An 18,862-nucleotide genomic window follows, 5' to 3' on the forward strand; every position below is an offset into this window, starting at 1 on the left:
CCTCGATGACTGGTTGATAAAGGGCTGGTCTCCGGGTCAGGTGCAGAGGCATCTTGACCTGGTCTGTTCCACCTGTCGCGACCTGGGGTTTATAATAAATGAGACAAAATACAACGCATAGAGTTAATCGAATCGGTCCTCGACTCCACTCGGGCCAGGACGTTCCTCCCTGAGACTTGGTTCCAGGCCATTTCAGACCTTATCATGGGCCTGCAGGCCCACCCACTCACTAGCACCCACACGTGCCTGAGGCTGCTGGGCCACATGCAGCATGTACTTACATGGTCTGGCATGCACGACTCCACCTCAGACCTGTTCAGGCATGGCTGGCATCGGTCTGTGTCCCCAGCTGGTACAGCATGAACCGGGTAGTCAGGATTCCGGACAGTGTCCTGGCGTCCCTCGTCTGGTGGCAAGATCCCACGTCACGGTTGGAAGGTGTTCCTTTTGTTGCCCCATCCTCGTCGGTGATCCTTGTCTCCAACACCTCAGACTTGGGCTGGGGAGCCCACTTCGGCAATCTCAACACTCAAGGCCGTTGGTCCAGTCAAGATGGTTCCCTTCATATCAATGTCAGGGAACTCAGGGCGGTCTGACTGGCTTGCCAGGCCTTTCTACCTCATATACAAGACAGGGTTGTACAGGGTCCTGACGAACAAAACGGCTACAGTTTTCTATATCAACAGGCAGAGCAGAACCAGGTCATCGGTCCTTTGCTGGGAAGCCCTCTGGCTCTGTGACTTCTGTCTACAGTACAATATCCATCTCGTAGCTGCTCACCTTCCGGGATCCAAGAACCCGTTGGCAGATCGCCTCAGCAGGACATTCTTGTCTCGTCGCAAATTCATCCGGAGGTGGTCAGCTCCATCTTCCGCAGGTAGGGAACTCCCCAGGTGGACTTGTTCGCTTCCAAACAGAACAGGAAGTGCCACGTCTTCTGATTGATTGGGGACATGGACAGAGGAGCCTTGTCCGATGCCTTTCTGTTCCCATGGTCACGGGATCTGATGTACACCTTCCCTCCGGTACCGTTGCTGCCCAGGGTCATCATGAAGATCAGACAAGACAGGGCGAGGATCATCTTCATGGCATCAGTGTGTCCATGCCAACACTGGTTCAACACCCTTCTGGACCTCTCAGTAGCAACCCCATTCCAGCTACCGCTCAGGTCAGACCTGTTGTCCCAGAACCATGGCAGTCTTCTGCACCCCAACCTGGCGGTAGTACATCTAACGGCCTGGCTGCTGCGTGGTTAAATGCGCAGGAGCAGCAATGCTCAGTGGAGGTTCAGCGCGTTCTGTTGGGAAGCGAGAAGCCCTCCACCAGAGCGACCTACGTGGCCAAATGGAGATGGTTCTCACCTGTTGGATTGCGGACAAAGGTGATCATCTTCGAGTGATTGCTCATGTATATTCCACAATAGGTGTGCATGCTCGCCACGTGCACTGATGTCGGAAGTTTTTCCCCTAGCAATACCCGTAGGGGAGCACCCCTAGCAACCTCTGGAGTGGCACCTCCATGGCGCAGTATAAGGGGCACTGCACACTTCCCCCACCCCCAGTTCCTTCTTGCTGCCAGTGAAAGTGCTTCGGAACTGCTCTGCTCCAGCTTTGCTGCAGCTCGTCCCCAGAACTCTTGTTCATTCAGTGTTGGTACCTGGAGTTAGTTTAGTTAGTGCACCTGGGCCCCGTGTTTTAAGTCGTGCAACACTTGTGGGCGACCGATACCAGTGAGTGATCTGCATGCAGACTGTTTACACTGTTTGGGTGAAACTCATCTCAGCAGTCGCTGCAAGATTTGCAAGTCGTTTAAACCTCGGACCAAGAGAGAAAGAGACATTAGGCTCCGAGTACCGGGGCGTCGGTACGCGATGACCCACCTGCACTGTCTACCAATCTGCACCGCTTCCCATCCATGGAACATGCCAAGAAGGCTAAGAAGAGGCCTTGTTCGCCGCGGCACTGGAGCAAAACCGGGGGAGAGGCTAGACCCATGCTGGGCAGTCCTTGATCCTCTCGGCCTCTGACTCAGGTCGAGCGGAGTAGCCCGGCCCCTTTGGAGCAGGCTTCCCTGGATGTCTGGATGCCCTCCACACCAGAGGCCCTGCAAGCGACTCAGAATGTTATGTCCATGCCAGTACCAGGAGCACCACCAATGTTGGCCCCGTGGTCCAAAGGCAAACCGCCTGTGGGATCCCCACAGTCTCCCCCGGCTCAATACCAGTCTTGGTCGAGGGAATGTTCCTGACGCCGTTCACTGCTCAGCAACCATCCTGTGCTTAGTCCACACAGGTCGCCTTTGACCCCCACCAGGGGTCTGGTTGGGTTCCGTCTGACAGGGGCTCCAGGCACCGCTCCGCCTCGAGAAGCGGATACCGATGGGACTGAGGCAGACGATGACACAGGTCCTCATCTCAGCAGGGCTTCTGTAGCCAGTCATGACACGAACATTGATGCTGTTCTTGTTCGTCGTCTCACTCCAGGACCCCTCCTCGGCACCTCTCCTGTAGCCCTGGGCATCGATCGCCGGCGCGGGTTCGCCCGCCGGAGCCGATCGCAGAGCAGCTGCTACCGGCGGTACTGTTCTTCCATGTCGGGGTCGCGGTCTCATAGTCAGCATCACTCCCAGTGTTGCCACTCCTACCAGTCCAGGGACAGCGTCAGGTCGTATGTCAGCCTGCCCTCCCTTCATAGTTCTCCATCGATGGGTCAGGCCAGCCAAGCCGAAGAGCCTGCTCCGCTGGTACTGAAGCTGGTGCAGTGCACTGGGCCCTGTGGCTGGCATAGTGGTACCAGTGTGCACCGTAGCCCCTGATGCAGCCCCCAGTGAGGGCTCACTCGGTTGACCGGAGCTTATGGACGGCCATCAGCCTCCCTCTCCTGGCCTCCGAGGAAGGAGTCGGTGGGATGCACATCTTCAGCACCATGCCTGGGGAGTGACCAGGGAACGGATCCCCCGATGCCGGTGAACACGCAAAGTACCGTGCCTGTCTCCTCGCCCACCCATGATGAGGCGATTAGGGCCCCTCATCCCTCCATACCACAGAAGAACTCTAAAGCCCACCAGGAACACTTGAAAAGGATGGCATCAAACCTCAACCTACAGGCAGAGGAGGTGGAAGAGCCCTTGGACTCTCTCTTTAACATCCTGTCCACCTTGGTACCGGGCAGGGTGACCTTGCCGCTCCACGAAGGGGTGGTGAAAATTTCAAATGCCTTGTGGCAAACCCTGGCCTCACTGGCCCCCATCTCTAAGAGAGCGGAGTGCAAGTATTTTGTGCCCGCCAGTGGTCATGAGTATCTTTACCCCCACCCTACCTCTAACTCCCTGGTGGTTGAGTTGGTCAACCAGAGAGAACAGCAAGGCCAACCAGCTCCTTCTCCGAAGAATAAAGACTCAAGGAGGCTGGATTCCTTTGGAAGAAAAATGTATTCGTCCTCGAGCTTCCAGTTATGGGTGGCGAACCATCAGGCTCTCCTGGGCCGGTACAAGTTCAATCTTCCGGGCTCTCTGCCCAAGTTCGAGGACTCCCTCCAGGAGCGTGACAGGAAGGAGTTCACAGCTCTGGTGGAGGAGGGTACAGCAGCTGCCAAGGCAACCCTGCAGGCAGCAGCAGATGCGGCGGACACGGCCGTGTGGTCCATGGCCTCCGTGGTGTCCATGAGAAGGGTGTGGTGGCTCCTGCTGTCTGAGCTGTCCAGTGAGGTGCAGAGCTCCCTGCAGGACCTCCTGTTTGATGGCAAGACTCTGTTTGTGGAACAGACAGACATAAAACTGCATGGCCTGAAGGACTCCTGCACTACGCTTAAGACTCTGGGCCTCTATGTTCCGGCTCCGGCTACATCTAAGTTTAAGCAGCAGCAGGCTCCCACCAAGGCCACGCACTCTAAATATGAGCCCCCTTATAAAAAGTCACGGGACTACAAGAAATGGCACCAGAGGCAGTCTTGGTCTGCCCCCCAGCCTGGGTCCTCCAAAGGCAAACAGGCAGAGAAACGGTAGTTTTGACGGGATGCCTGGGGGCGACCTACCAGTTCTCATCAGGGATCCACCCCCAATAAAGCTTCCCTTCTCCAACTGGTTGTGTGCTTTCCTCCCAGAGTGGTCGTGGCTGACTTCAGACCGATGGGTCCTCAGCACCGTCTCTCGGGGCTACACCCTCCAGTTTATCTGTACCCCGTCCAACCACCCTCCGCCCCCGTCCCTCCTGGGGGACCTCCTCTCACGAGGATCTGCTCGAGCAGGAGGTGGGGCGGCTCCTTGGACTAGGAGCAGTGGAAGTGGTGCCAGCGAAGTTCAAACGCAAGGAGTACTACTCCCACTATTTCCTTATCCCGAAGGCCAGAGCGGGGCTCAGGCCCATCCTGGACCTGTGAGGCCTGAATCAGTACATGGTGAAGCTCAAGTTCTGCATGGTCTCCCTGGCCTCCATCATCCCCTGCCTGGATCCCGGGGAATGGTATGCTACCCTCGATCTGCAGGACACATACTTCCACATCCATATCTTGGAGGGGCACAGGAGCTTCCTCCATTTCATGGTTGGGCAGGAACACTACGAATTTATAGTGCTCCCATTTGGCCTGTCCAGTGCCCTCAGGGTATTTACAAAGTGTATGTCTGTGGCGGCAGCCTACCTCAGGTGCCGTGGGGTCTAGATCTTTCCCTATCTGGACGACTAGCTGGTCAAGGGCAGCTCCCGGTCGCAGGTGCAGGACCACTTGGCACTCCTCCTGTCCATGTGCGCTACTCTGGGCCTGTTGGTGAACAACACCAGGTCCACATTAGTCTCAGTACAATGCATAGAGTTTACCCCTGGACGCCACGTCAGCCAGAGCCTCCCTCCCACTGGACAGGTTCGAGACCCTGGAAGGGCTCCTCGCCTCAGTCACAAGTTTCCAGTGACAACAGCCAGAGCGTGTCTCCAACCCTTGGGTCACATGTCGGCGTGCACATATGTGATTCGTCACGCCAGACTCAGGATGAGGCCCCTCCAGCTCTGGTTGGCCTCAGTTTTCTCCCAGGCCAGAGACAGGATGGACACGGTTCTCACTGTGCCTGAACTGGTTATCGCCTCCCTACGATGGTGGTCCTCACCAAGGAAATTGCTCCGCGAGGTCCCGTTCAGAGGCAGGCCCCCATCTCTGGAACTGTATCCGACGCCTCGGATCTGGGGTGGGGAGCCCATGTGGGAGACATTCAGACCCAAGGTCTATTGTCTGCACAGGACCTGGCCCTCCATATAAATGTCAAGGAGCTCAGGGCGATCCGGCTGGCATGGATGGCCTTCCACTTGCACCTGGCAGGCAGGGTGATCAGGGTTCTCATGGACAACACGGCCTCAATGTTTTACATCGACAGACAAGGCGTGGCCCGTTCCTCTGCCCTCTGCCTGGAAGCCCTCAAGCTGTGGGACTTCTGTATAGCCCACGATATTTGCCTACAGGCCTACCACCTACCGGGCACCCGGAACTCGCGGGTGGATCGCTTGAGCAGGGACTTCTCAGCATGAGTGATCTCTTCACCCAGAGGTGGTGCACAGACTTCCAAGAGTGGGGAACTCCCCAGTTGGATGTGTTCACAACTCGACAGAACCATTTCTGTCCCCAGTTCTGCTCCGGGGCGGGCTGAGATGGGGCGCTATCTCCAATGCCCTCCTGCCTTCCGTCCCAATGCCTTCCATCCTGTCTGGACCTGCTCTCCCAGGACCAGGGCCGCCTCCTCCACCCCAACCTTGCGGCGCTCCACTTCACAGCATGGCTGCTCAGTGGTTAGGCCGGGAGGAAAGGACATGCTCAGAAGGGGTCCAGCATGTCCTTTTGGAAAGCAGGCTACCCTCCGCGTGCTGAGCCTACTTGGCAAAGTGTTCTTGGTTTTCCCAATGGGTGGCTGAGCAGTGCGTTTCCCCCATGGCTGCCCCAATCCAGCTCATTTTGGACTACCTCTTTCACCTTAGAGACCACGGCCTGGCACACTCGTCTGTCAAGGTGTTCTTGGCGGCCATATCGGCCTTCCACCCGCCGGTGCAGAGGCACACAGTATTCTCCCATACAATGGCCTGCCGATGCCTTAAGGGGTTGGATCATCTCTTCCCATAAGCTAGGTCCCCTGTCCCTCAGTGGGACCTGAACTTGGTGCTGGCCTGGCTAATGGGCCCCCTGTTTGAGCCACTCGCTACATGCTCCTGGTCACACCTCTCGTGGAAGGTAGCCTTCCTGGTAGCGATCACGTTGGCTAGACGGGTCTCTGAACTCAGGGCCCTGACGTCCGAGCTCCCATAGACGGTGTTCCATAAATTTAAGGTCCAGCTCTGCCCACACCCCTCTTTCCTCTTGCAGGTGGTCTCCGCCTACCACATGGGTCAGGACATTTTCCTGCCGGTCCTCTTCCCCAACCCCCATGCATCCAGCGAGGTGCGCCGTCTCCACACGTTGGAGATGGGCTCTGGCTTTTTATCTGGAGCGGAGTAAGCCATACAGGAAGTCTTCGCAGCTGTGCATCGCCTCGGCTGAACGCATGAGGGGTCAGCCGATCTCCACTCAGCGGCTTTCCAACTGGATCACCTCATGCATCTGTACCTGTTATGACTTGGCAGGAATCCCTCCGCCATCAATCGTGAGGGCACACTCGACTAGGGTGTAAGCCTCGTCAGCTGCCTTTTTAGCCCATGTCCCCATTCAGGACATTTGCAGGGCTGCCACATGGCCTTCTGGTCACATGTTCACCTCGCATTATGCGATCGTCTCCCAGACCAGGGAAGACGCCGGGTTCAGCAGGGCTGTGCTCCGTCCCAAGAGTTTGTGAACTCCTACCCACCTTCAACAGATATAGCTTGGAATCATCTATTGTGGAATACACATGAGCAATCACTTGAAGAAGAAAAGACGGTTACCTTTTTCGTAACTGGTGTTCTTCGAGACGTGTTGCTCATGTCTATTCCACATCCCGCCCTCCTTCCCCTCTGTCGGAGTTGTCTGGCAAGAAGGACCTGAGGGTGGGGGGAGTGCGCAGCGCCCCTTATACTGCACCATGAAGGTGCCACTCCAGGGGTCGCTAGGGGCGCTCCACTATGGTACTGCTAGGAGAAGAACTTCCAACGCCAGTGCACATGGCGAGCACACACATCTATTGTGGAATAGACGTGAGCAACACATCTTGAAGAACACCAGTTATAGAAAAGGTAACTGTCTTTTCGTCCCGAGTGGGCTTCAGTGCAGCTTATTCTGGACTATCTCCTGCATCTTAAGCTCCAGGAATTGTCCCTCTCATTGATAAAGGTCCATCTAGCGGCCATCTCGGCTTTCCACCCACCGTTACAGGGTAGGTCTGTTTTTGCTCAGGAAATCATGGCCTGATTCCTTAAAGGCCTGGAGCGCCTCTACCCACAAGTCAGAGACCCCATCCCTCTGTGAGACTTGAATCTGGTGCTGTCTCAGCTAATGGGTCCTCCCTTTGAACCCTTGGCTTCTTGCTCTCTCCTCCTCTCCTGGAAGGTCACGTTCCTGGTTGCAGTGATGTCGGCCCACTGGGTATCCGAGATTCAGGTGCTCACCTCAGAGCCACTGTACATGGTCTTCTACAAGGACAAGGTCCAGCTAAGGCTACACCCGGCTTTTCTTCCTAAAGTAGTCTCTGTTTCATTGGAGCCAGAACATTTACTTACCGGTCTTCTTTCCAAAGCAGCATAAGTCAGAAGAGGAGCTCAGGCTACGTGCCCTGGACATTAGGAGGGCTCTGGCCTTCTGTGTGGATAGGACCAAGTTGTTCCGTAAATCGATGCAGTTGTTCGTCACAGTGGCTGACAGGATGAAAGGTCATCCGGTATCCACTCAAAGAATTTCTTCTTGGATCACTGTCTGCATTCGCTTTTGCTATGACCAAGCGAAGGTGCCACCTGCGGCGATCGTCACCACCCACTCTACAAGGGCGCAGACCTCTTCGGCAGCCGTTCTGGCCCATGTGCCTATCCAGGGCATCTGTAGAGTGGCCAAATGGTCGTCTGTCCACACTTTTACGTCCCACTATGTGCTGACCCAGCAGGCTTGGGATAAGGCTGGTTTCGGTAGGACAATACTGCAAGCCGCTAAGCTATGAACTCCAAGCCCACCTCTGTTGATACTGCTTGTGAGTCACCTGAAAAGGAATTGATATGAGCAAGCACTCAAAGAAGAAAAACCAGTTAACTACTTTTCGTAACTGATGTTCTTCTAGATGTGTTGCTCATGTCCATTCCATTTTCCCCCCCTCACCCCTCTGTTGGAGTTGCCAGCAAGAAGGAACTGAGAGGGTGCCAGGAGGGCTGCAGCACCTGATATACCACTGCATGGGAGTGCCACTCCAGGGGGCACCACAGCCGGCCCTACGGATAACGCTGAGGCAGAAATCTCTGACAACTGTGCATGTGGGTGCGCGCACACCTAGAATGGAATCGACACGAGCAACACATCTCGAAGAACAACTGTTATGAAAGGTAGGTGACAGTTTTTTCTCCGAGGTCAGCTGAATGACCTGGGCCTGCAAGGCTTAGTTGTCAGCCTGAAGTCAGGCAGCCCAGTTGGGAGTGTCCAGTGCTTCCAGAAGTTTGGCCAGGTCTATTTTACTGGCATCAAGCCCACTCCTGTGGCTTAAGTGGTCCATGCAAACTGACGTGGGCAGTCTGACCTAGCGGCCAGACCAGGAGTCGGGAGCCAGGCTGGGTCAGATACCAGGAGATTAGATTCTGAGTTATGCCAGAGATCAAAAGTCAGGTGTAAGGAGGCAGGCAGGGTCAGGTTACCAGGAGATCAGAGTCAGGTAGTAGGAGCAGGTAGTGCAAGGGAAACAGTCCTGAGCAGGGGCAACCCAGTTACATGGACAACTTCTTCTTCCTGTGCTTGATTTTAAATACAATCAGGGACATTCAGGACCCCCAAATTCCACCTAGCAGATTGCAGTCCTCTGTTCTGTCAGAATTCAGCTTCTAGTTCTGGTGCCTGTTAGCAGCCACTTGGTGGCAGGGAGTAGTGGATCAGTGTTCTCATTGCACACATTATGAGTACCTGGTTCATACCAGGAAACTGACGATCTAACCAACGAATCACATTCAAAATCCTTTTTAGGGACACATGTAGATCACTTGCCAACCAACATTCCTGATGCAATTCTTTCCCCCCAATGTTTGAGCCACAGTGGAAAGTGTCCAAGGTCAGGCTATCTCCTCTGAGGATCTCTGGGTGGATCTCAGGTTGTATCTTACTCTGCTATCAATTGTCTCACTTTCCTTCCCTCACACAGGATGAGCACAAGCAGTGTCTATAGCATTGCTTGAGGGTAGTGTCTTTGGTTAACATTTGTAAAGCAGTTACGTGGACTTCCAACCATATGTTCATGAGTCATTATGCTTTAGTAGAAGACTCTGCTGCTGACACATACTATGGGGCAACAGTCCTTCATGCAGCTCTGCCACCTACATCCTTGCACTCTCTTCTTTCTTGAGTACTAGCTGTCAGTCACCCACAATGGAGTACACATAGGGACCAGCACTTGAAGAAGAAGAGGAAGTTATTTACCTTACAGGTTATTTGAGATTTGTGGTCCCTATCATACATACTACCACTCTCCTTCCCCTCTGCTTTGGACATTGATTAGATTCACGGTAGAGAAGGAACAGGAGAGGTGGTTGGTGTGCTCCATCTTTTATCTCCTTTGGTGGAGGCCCAAGGAAAGTAAGGGTGCATGTGCGAGCCAGCGGACACTGCTTTCAAAATTCTCTGACTCTGGGAGCATGGAGTACATGCGTATCCCTAATGGAATACAGATAGGGACCAAACATCTCGAAGACCCTCCAGTTACTATAAGGTAAGTAACTTCCTCATGCTGGGGGTGAGCTAGGGCTGGAGGTTGGTAGGGCAGATCTTGCACTGAGAGAGAGAGGCAAAAGAGGCAAAGGTGGAGGGAGGGAGTGAATCAACAACAGTGAAAGAAAGGATGAGAATGCTGAGAGCAGATAAGAAGTCACTGATGTTGAAGGACTAGAAGTTGCGGAAAGACCAAGTGACAGGGCATGAGGGAGCGGGGGGGCAATGGGTGATGCTGAAAGGAAGGGAGCTCAGCAAGAGAAATCTGAGAAAGCAATGCTTGGTGAGACCAAATTCCATGAGTGTTCCTTTTGGTGAATGGGAGAGTTGACCGTGAGCTGCAGATTGAATGAAGAGGGGAGGAAAAGAAAGTGTGCAGCTAAGGGGTTGGATGGGTTGTTCCCATGGCAGTTGAAGTCCCTGATGCTGAGTGTGGGAGATTGTAAGAAGAGGAAGAGAGAGAGAGAGCGAGGAGTTGAGATCAGAGAGGAAGGCTGATGGGGAGGAGCTGGATGGATGGTAGGTGACAGCAATATTGAGGGGGAGAAGAGAGAAGTCAGATGCAGCATTGTTCAAAAGAAGAGAGGAGGGAGGAGGGAGGTATTGGAAATAGCAGCAAGGGGACAGGAGAAACTCCGTACCCCACCATAATTTGATCCAGCCGGGGGGGAATGGGGGGGAGGGGGTGAGAGAAGGAGAAGCCTCTATAAGAGATGGCAGCGAGGGATCCAGGTTTCTTGAAGAGCCAGGAGCTGGAGGGAGCAAGATAGGAAGAGGTCGCAGGTGGCTGAGATCTTCGTAGATATGTCATGGCGTTCCAGAGACAGCGAGAGAAGTGGAGGTGCAATGTGTGTGAGGTTAGCAATGTTGGCACAAAATGGACAGGGGGTGGGTGAGGAGTGGATTGAGGCAAATGTACCAGAGGTGAGGAAAAGGATGCAGATGTAAAACCTCACCGAGGGCGTCAGTCTTACATACAGAACAAATTTCCAGGGATCATAGCCTGGCCTTATCCATGGCATATGAAAAGAGGCCTCCTATAGTGCTGAGAATGTGATGAAGTGCCTGCCTACTAACAACTCCCTTAATCCCATGGGAAAACCTGTATGTAGATGTGGCACAACCATGTATTAACTTTATAGCAGCTGATTACCTGGAAATGTCTTCTTTTTAATCATTTCACCATGTTGCCTCTGTCAGGAACATCTTTGATTCAGGATATGAAGGCTTATCTAGAAGGAGCTGGGATCGAGTTTTGTGATATCATCCTCCTGTTAGATGGCCACCCAAGACCAGCACATAAGGCAATTCTGGCAGCCCGCTCCAGGTGTGTGCACTCTGATCAACCATTTACTGAAACTTAGAAACTTTTTAAATAGTCATCATTTACTAGAGCAATAACAAATGTCATGTGTAGACATGATTTCTCAGTACCACAGACTGCTTCTTGGATCAGGTTGTTTTGAAGCACACAAGAGCATAGGCTTCTGTTCACTGAGATCTGAGTAACACATAGGATTTTTCTCCTAGAAATTAAACATAATAGCGCCATTAAGCAACAGTGACTAAAATATGAATGAATTTGCCATCCCAGCAGGGAAATGTTAGGAAATCAAAACCTTAGTTGAATAACAGATGGTCTATATCCTACCACAATTTCAAAAAGAAGCAAATAATCACGCATAAAACTACTGTCATGAACTGGAAAGGAACAAGTGTTCATGAAGAACAAAAAGGATGTTCTAAAAATGAAAATGCAGCTCAAGAGATGCTAATAGAATGAAGCCTAAACTTTGGTATGTAAGCTATGAGGTAGAGATTTAAGAATCCATCGAACAAACATATAAAAACATCAATACATTAGGGGGTAGATTGGTCTCTCTGGGTTCCCACTTGGTTGAAGGTGTAAATAACTTACCCGTTTAAGGGTGTATCATACGTCTCTTCCCTGGCACGGCCAACCAGCTCTCTTGGCTGGTACATATAGTGAGGAGAGGTGGATATTGGTTCTGCCCTTCCCTGTACCTTCTTCACTCACTTGTAGGGGGAGCATTGGATGCATGGTATTGGGTTCTGCAGTGCATAGAGCTGCAATCTAGGCAGCCTTAACCTGGCTGAGTGAGAGAGATGGGAATCTACTCTATGTATGGCTATGTTAAAGCTAGGCATGATCTAGTCCTGTATTTGTACATCAAAGTAAGAAGCCAGTGGAGAATCAGCAGGCCTGTTAAACTGTGTAAAGGGAGTAATCGAAAAGGAGACGGGGATTGTTGGCGAGATAAATGGTTCGTAAATTCCAAGGCCAGAAGGGACCATTAGATCATCTAGTCTGACCTGTATATCACAGGCCATAGAATCTTGCCCTCTTACACTGTACTGAGCCCAGTAACTTGTGGATGACTAAAGTATGCCTTCCAGAACAGATGTCCAATCTTGATTTAAAAAGATGGAGAAGCCACCGCCTGTCTTGATAGTTTGTTCCAATGGCTAATCACCTTCACTGTGTGTATTATTTCTAATTTGCATTTGGCTTTAACTTCCAGCCACAGATTCTTATTCTGACTTCCTCGTTAAAGAGCCCTTTAGTACCTGTGAAGAAAATACAAGGGACATGGTAATCAAATCACCTTTCAATCTTCAGACCCAGTGGTTAGGGCACTTGTGTGGGATGTGAGAGACCTGGGTTCAAAACACTGCTCCTCATCAAGGGGAGTGGGGATTTGAACCTGAGTCTCCCAAATTGTGGATGAGTTCTTTAGCCACAGGACTATTGGTGAAGGGGAAAGTACCATCACCTCCTGCTTCTCAGTTTTTGTTGAGAAAGGGCTGACTCGGCTTAGGTGACTGACTCCAGAGGGGCTCATGGCTGTGACCCCTCAGCTAGAGGGAGGCACCTCCCTCAGACCGAAGTTAGGCACCTACCTCCCTTTACCTACCACCACCACCTACCACCCCTCTCCTCAGCATTTCCTATTGACTGGCTTAGGCAACTCCCCGCTCAGCGTGCTGGCTTTTGGGAATCCCTTTTTGAGGCATCTAACTCTTCTCAGTTCAGGGTTTGATAGGGTGACCCTATACAGCTTCATCCTCACTGATCAGCATGGTTTACAGATGGCCTGGGATAGATGGAGCAGGAGAGGAAGCTAGACAGAAAGACAGCTAGAGTGCCGGTGGCAGAAATCTCAGGCCGAGTCTGATTGGTTGTGACATGAAGAATTTGCTAGAGAGAAATTGTGAAGGGCTTTAATCAGGTATACAAGTTGAAGAGAATATAATACTGAATGCCATTAGGAGTCTACAGTAACCGGTGACAAGAACCTGCACTCAGAAGCTGTTATCCAGAAATTGTGACCGTGTCATTCAGATTCAGGCACCTGAAAAAACTGACTCTTACATATTCAAAAAAGGAAGGGGGAGCTGGATCAATAGTCCAGAGTTAGGGGTACACCTGGTGGGGTGAAGAAAAGCACTTTGCCACATCAGTAGATGCAAGTTATGTTATATGGAAAGGAAGGGTAGAAAAGGCGGGAAACCAGAGTAGAATCTAGCTCATCCGATGAAGTGAGCTGTAGCTCACGAAAGCTTATGCTCAGATAAAAAAAAAGGAGTACTTGTGGCACCTTAGAGACTAACCAATTTATTTGAGCATGAGCTTTCGTGAGCTACAGCTCACTTCATCGGATGCATACTGTGGAAATTGCAGAATACATTATTATATACACAGACACCATGAATATATAATAATGTATTCTGCAATTTCCACAGTATGCATCCGATGAAGTGAGCTGTAGCTCACGAAAGCTCATGCTCAAATAAATTGGTTAATCTCTAAGGTGCCACAAGTACTCCTTTTCTTTTTGCGAATACAGACTAACACGGCTGCTACTCTGAAACCTATCTATTAATGGTGCAATGAGGTTAATAGATGAGCACAATCTAATACTATCACAGGCAAACTTTCTAATGCCTATAGCCAGTGAAAATAGGTTCATTCCATTCAGTAGCCAATAATAATTAGAAAATGGAGGGGGTCAACAGAAAATTTTGACTTTTTGTTGAAAAAAAACTTGATTTTTTGTTTAATTTTTTGGCAATACTCTCTGCAAAAAATTTCATTTAGTTAAAATCCAATTTTCCATTAAAAAAAGTTTTGAAGGAAAATTTTCAGCCAGCCCTAATAATCTTTAGCATGTACATACTTTAGTACTTTACAAACAGTATCTAACAAACCATCACAATATCCTTGTACAGTAGGCAGGTAACCATTTTATATTAGTGTCTAGCCCCTAAAAAACCAGGAGACCCATAATGTTTGAAGTTTACCAGCACTTCATATGCAAAGTAAGTAAATGAATTATTACAGTGTATTATATCCTAATTTTTATATTTTTGAAAATTAATTGTCATAAAGAAAATCCACATGGCATTGTTTCCTATATAACATCCTATAGCATTGTTGGGATTGTGTTGCTTTGTTGCCTCACACACAGATTTATCTGAAACATGACAATACTACATTTGAGAGACAAGGTGTTTGAGTGTGACTGGATCTCTGGGGTACAACTTGGAACCGTGGGACCCTTGTTCCCCCTTAGCTCTCCAATCTGGGCTGTCTCTCACAGTGCTTTGCTAGTGATAAGCAGTAAACACCTCCAGGTGCTGTGATCACTCAGCCACCAGCATGCAGAGATACACTCAGCTAAATTGTTTGAATGTTCTCTAAGCCACTCATGAACTATATAGAGGGAAACACTAGCAAATCCCCTTTGGAAAGAGACCTGAAGAAGAGCTCTGTGTAGCTCAAAAGCTTGTCTCTTTCACCAGCAGAAGCTGGTCCAATAAAAGATATTACCTCACACACCTTGTCTCTCTAATATCCTGGACCAACATGACTACAACAACACTGCATACTGTATTTGAGGAGGCATTTAGAGGCAGTTTTCCCCTCCGCATAGTAGCTAGGAAGTAATTTATGTGATTCAATGCTTTGTAGCCCCCTTTGAACAGTACTGCTTGAAACCATCTGCAGAACCTTTCTTGTGGTTATGTAAAATCTCCTTGTATTACATCAGTCGCCTTTCCTTTTCCAGTTACTTTGAAGCCATGTTCCGTTCCTTCATGCCAGAAGATGGACAAGTAAATATTTCTATAGGTGAAATGGTTCCCAGTAAACAAGCATTTGAGTCTATGCTGAGATACATTTACTATGGTGAAGTGAACATGCCTCCTGAAGATTCCCTGTATCCTTAAATCTACTGAAGTCTAAGGTCTGTAGATGCAATTGAAACAGACACTTTGGATTTCTTTTGCTATGGATATTTTAATATGTTGGCTCTGATTCTGCCATGTCATGCACCTGGTGTCATCATTTACACCTGTGCAAAGTGAGTGGAAAAAAATGCGCCAGACCAGAAGAGTAGCATATTACAGCTGCTCTGCACTGCTGCAAATGCCTTCATTGTGAGGGAGTGGAGAATCAGGCCCTTCTACTGGACTATGAAACAGTTCAGTTGAGTTAAACTATAACTAGTGTTATGATTTTGTCATGAAATTTTTAAATATATTTCATGGCAGAGGTGCTGGAAAACAACAATATGTCACCGAAAGAGGTTAGTGGGAGATGGAGAGTGAGCCTACCCCACACTCGCCCCACAATGGCAACTCCTGTCCCGTGGGACTGAGCCCAGCTGTCCACTCTAGGCATTGCGACCTAGCACATGGGGTCACAATGCTGAACAGTTTTGAAGAGTCCATGCTGCTATAGATGGAGATGGTGGGGCAGATGGACCAAACCTGAGTGATGCTGTGACCCCATCTACAAGATTGTAACACCACTTGGTTTGAGCACATTTCAGTTGTTTTGGAGGGCATTTGATGGACTTTATTCAAATTCATGCTTTCTGTGACCATCATGACAAAATCATAGCCTTAATTATAACTAGCCAGGGACTTGAACCTGGCTTTCCCATGTGAGTTTTCAGACCACTGATCTATGCAATTTCTCTCTTTTCCTGATCTAATGAATATAATTATACAAAGTGGAACAGCTCCAACGGGACAGATTGAGAAATCCCCACCCCAAAATGTCCAATAGCCTGGCACTTAAGGTATTCACCTGGGATATGGGAGACTGGGGTTCAAGTCGCTAATCCAGAGAAGGATTTAAATCTAGGTCTCCTGCAGTCCAGGTGTGTGTGTGCTAACCACTGGGCTATTGGCTGTAATGGGGGCAGGCTCTGTCTTGGGTTGTTTGTGTGAAAGGACTGGTTTTTCTTAGACAGCTAGGGTAAGATGCACAAAAAGACTGTCTCCTATACATCACTAACTTTCACAAAATCACCACTCAGCTGCCACCAAACTATGTAGGCACCTAAATCCCTAAAGGTACCTGCATTTCTGCTGGTGGGCATGCCCAAAGCTGACTAAATCCTGACACTGCCCTCATAGCTAACAAGACATTCAGAGCCTAAGCTGCTTCTTTGAGTAGATGCAGCCATGTTGGTGGGTGCGTGCCTAGGGCTCTGGAGCCAGAGAACTTTGCTTAGCAATGTCTGTAAAGGGGCAGCGCTCACACCTCCTTGCCACAGCTTCTGGCTATATGAGGTGGCACCACCCTGACCCCTTTCATTTCCTTCTTACTGCCTGTGGCTGGAGTCAGAGCTTTGTGTGGTTCTTAACCACGCAGTCTCTCACTGTCTTTTTCTAGTGTTTGTTCTAGTCGTATATAATTAGTACCCTTAGTGTTAGTTAAATGTAGCGTTAATTACATTTAGTTAAGTATTTTCCCGGTGATGCCCTCACCATGGTTTAAACATTGTTATGTGGGGAGAGCGATCCCCAACAACAATCCCCACACACTGCTTACTGTGACATCTACGTCAAGGAGCGGTGTGCAATTTCTAGGTCGTTCTTGAAAGGAACTCAGCTGGCTAGGGACCTTCGCCTAAAGCAGCACCTGCTTGAACAGGCCATGTGGCCTGCTTAAGCACTGAGAACCTCCTCAGATTGGAAGTCACCCTCAGGTTCTGAGAGTGCTGCCATGTCATGCTCTGGAGCCAGCGCCTCTCCAAAGGGATGGAGGAGGAGTTCCCCATCGAATGCACCGAGGAAGAGGTCACATAAGACCAGTCCAGACCACTCCAGGTCTCATGAAAACTCTTCTGCCTCCTCCAGAAAGAGCATGGACCAGCATCGTGTTAATGCCAGCATACATGAGGGTATGGGTGCCTCGAACAGCTTCTTGATACTGAGCAGAGAGGTCAGAGACCCTCTACCATTGATTCTGATTCTTGAATCCAGTACTGACGAGACTGATGCTGGCACCAGTTGTTTCCACGCCGGCGGCATATCAAGCAGCAACAGACCTCCTTTGCTTTTCCATCCTGACCCCTCCATTGATCCAGGCTTTTGCCAGGGCTGTGTCGTTTATAGCCCCATTGTGTCTTTGGGCCACTGAACCTTTTGGTCCATTGGCACCACACTCTGATGTTCCCCTTCCACAGTCTGTGGAAGCAGGGCTGGTATGGGCTCGGTGCAAGGGACCTCTTTGGCACTGGGAAACTCCTTGGCACCATTGCATTCACACCACGGATGTTACCGTGGCAGCTCTCACTGCCCTCCACTTTGGAACCATCAGCTACTTTGGTGCCACCACTGATTTTGGGGTCCACACCGCTCCCCCCATCGGGAACAATTTGGCAGCACTTGGCTCTTCCTCGCCTTCAATACCTGAGGATTTCAAGTCCTAACAGGACCTTTGGCGGTGCATGGCTGCTTCCCTGGGCATTCAGGCAGAGTTCCTGCAGGAGAGCACCATTATGTTGCTGGATATCCTGCAGCTGTCTGCTCCTGGGAGAGTGGCTCCTCTTATTAATGATGCACTCCTAGAGCCTGCAAATGGTCTTTGGAGAATGCCAGCTTGGAGGGATTGCTCAGTGGTTTGAGCATTGGCCTCCTAAACCCAGGGTTGTGAGTTCAATCCTTGAGGGGGCCACTTAGGGAACTGGGGCAAAAATTGGGGCTTGGTCCTGCTTTGAACAGGGGGTTGGACTAGATGACCTCCTGCGGTCCCTTCCAACCCTGATAGTCTATGATTCTATGATTCAGTATCATGTATGACAAAGCACATGGAGAAACTCTGTTTTGTCCTGGTGCAGGGATCTGAGGGCTTTTATTTTCACCTGGACCCAAATTCCTGGTCGTAACTGTGGTGAACAATAAAGGCCGGGAGGGCAGATTTAAGTCCACTGCTAAGGATGAGGACTCTAAAAGGATGGACTTTATGGGTAGGAAGATTTATATCTCCTCCTTTTTGCAAATGCAGATTGCAAACCAGCAGGCATTGTTGTCCAAATACAAATTTGTAAATTAGATGTTCATATCTAAGTTTGCAGACCAGATGTCTGAAACCTCCAGAGAGAAATGTTGGGCATTCATTACCAAAGGCTGCTTGATGGCCAAGACATCATTGCAGTCCATGCTGAACATCACGGACACTTCAGTCAGAGTTGTGGCCTCCAAGAGACCATGAGAAGGGTATCTTGGCTGCAGAATTTGGGCATTGCTCCTGACATGCAGCAGGCTATAGATGATCTGCCCTTCAATGGCTGGGTGCTTTTTTCAGACAAGATGGACAAGACTCAGTACTTCAAGGATTCTAGGGCCACCCTACATTCCTTGGGTTTGTACACACCGGCAGAGCAAAGGTGCTACTATGGGCAGCAGCAGCAGTACTGTCCACAATGCACTTTTGGGCAGTCTCAGCCTTCCATCGCAGTTTGGATGTGCCTGAGGCTCTTGGGCCACATATCTGTTTGCATGCAGAGGGTTCTGTTAGCAAGATTGCGCCTTTACCCCTTCAGATGTGGCTCAGGATGGTTTACCATCTGACTCTTCATTCCTTGGACAGATCGGTCCATCTACCTCCACTGGTCCTGGACTCCTTGCAGTGGTGGATGCTTCCAGAAAGTATATGTCAGGGCATTCCCTTTGTCCAGCCCCTACCAACCAGGTCTGTTGTCTCTGACATC

At 50.2% G+C, this 18,862-nt stretch overlaps 1 protein-coding gene across 4 annotated transcripts in view; it reads left to right on the plus strand.

Annotated features, from left to right (window-relative positions):
- The window catches only part of LZTR1 (leucine zipper like post translational regulator 1), a 277,700-nt gene that overhangs the window by 218,670 nt on the left and 40,168 nt on the right, over window positions 1-18,862 (plus strand). For 2 of the 4 annotated variants that reach the window (XM_074936115.1, XM_074936111.1), the window contains 2 exons: window positions 11,034-11,160; window positions 14,924-15,073. In XM_074936115.1, coding sequence (XP_074792216.1) covers window positions 11,034-11,160; window positions 14,924-15,073 — 277 coding nt within the window. Of the gene's footprint in view, window positions 1-11,033; window positions 11,161-14,923; window positions 15,101-18,862 lie in introns of all 4 variants that reach the window. The other 2 variants (XM_074936112.1, XM_074936113.1) reach the window with 2 other exon arrangements.

The sequence above is a fragment of the Natator depressus genome, chromosome 21 (assembly GCF_965152275.1).
Source record: "Natator depressus isolate rNatDep1 chromosome 21, rNatDep2.hap1, whole genome shotgun sequence".
Classification (NCBI taxonomy): Eukaryota; Metazoa; Chordata; order Testudines; family Cheloniidae; genus Natator; species Natator depressus.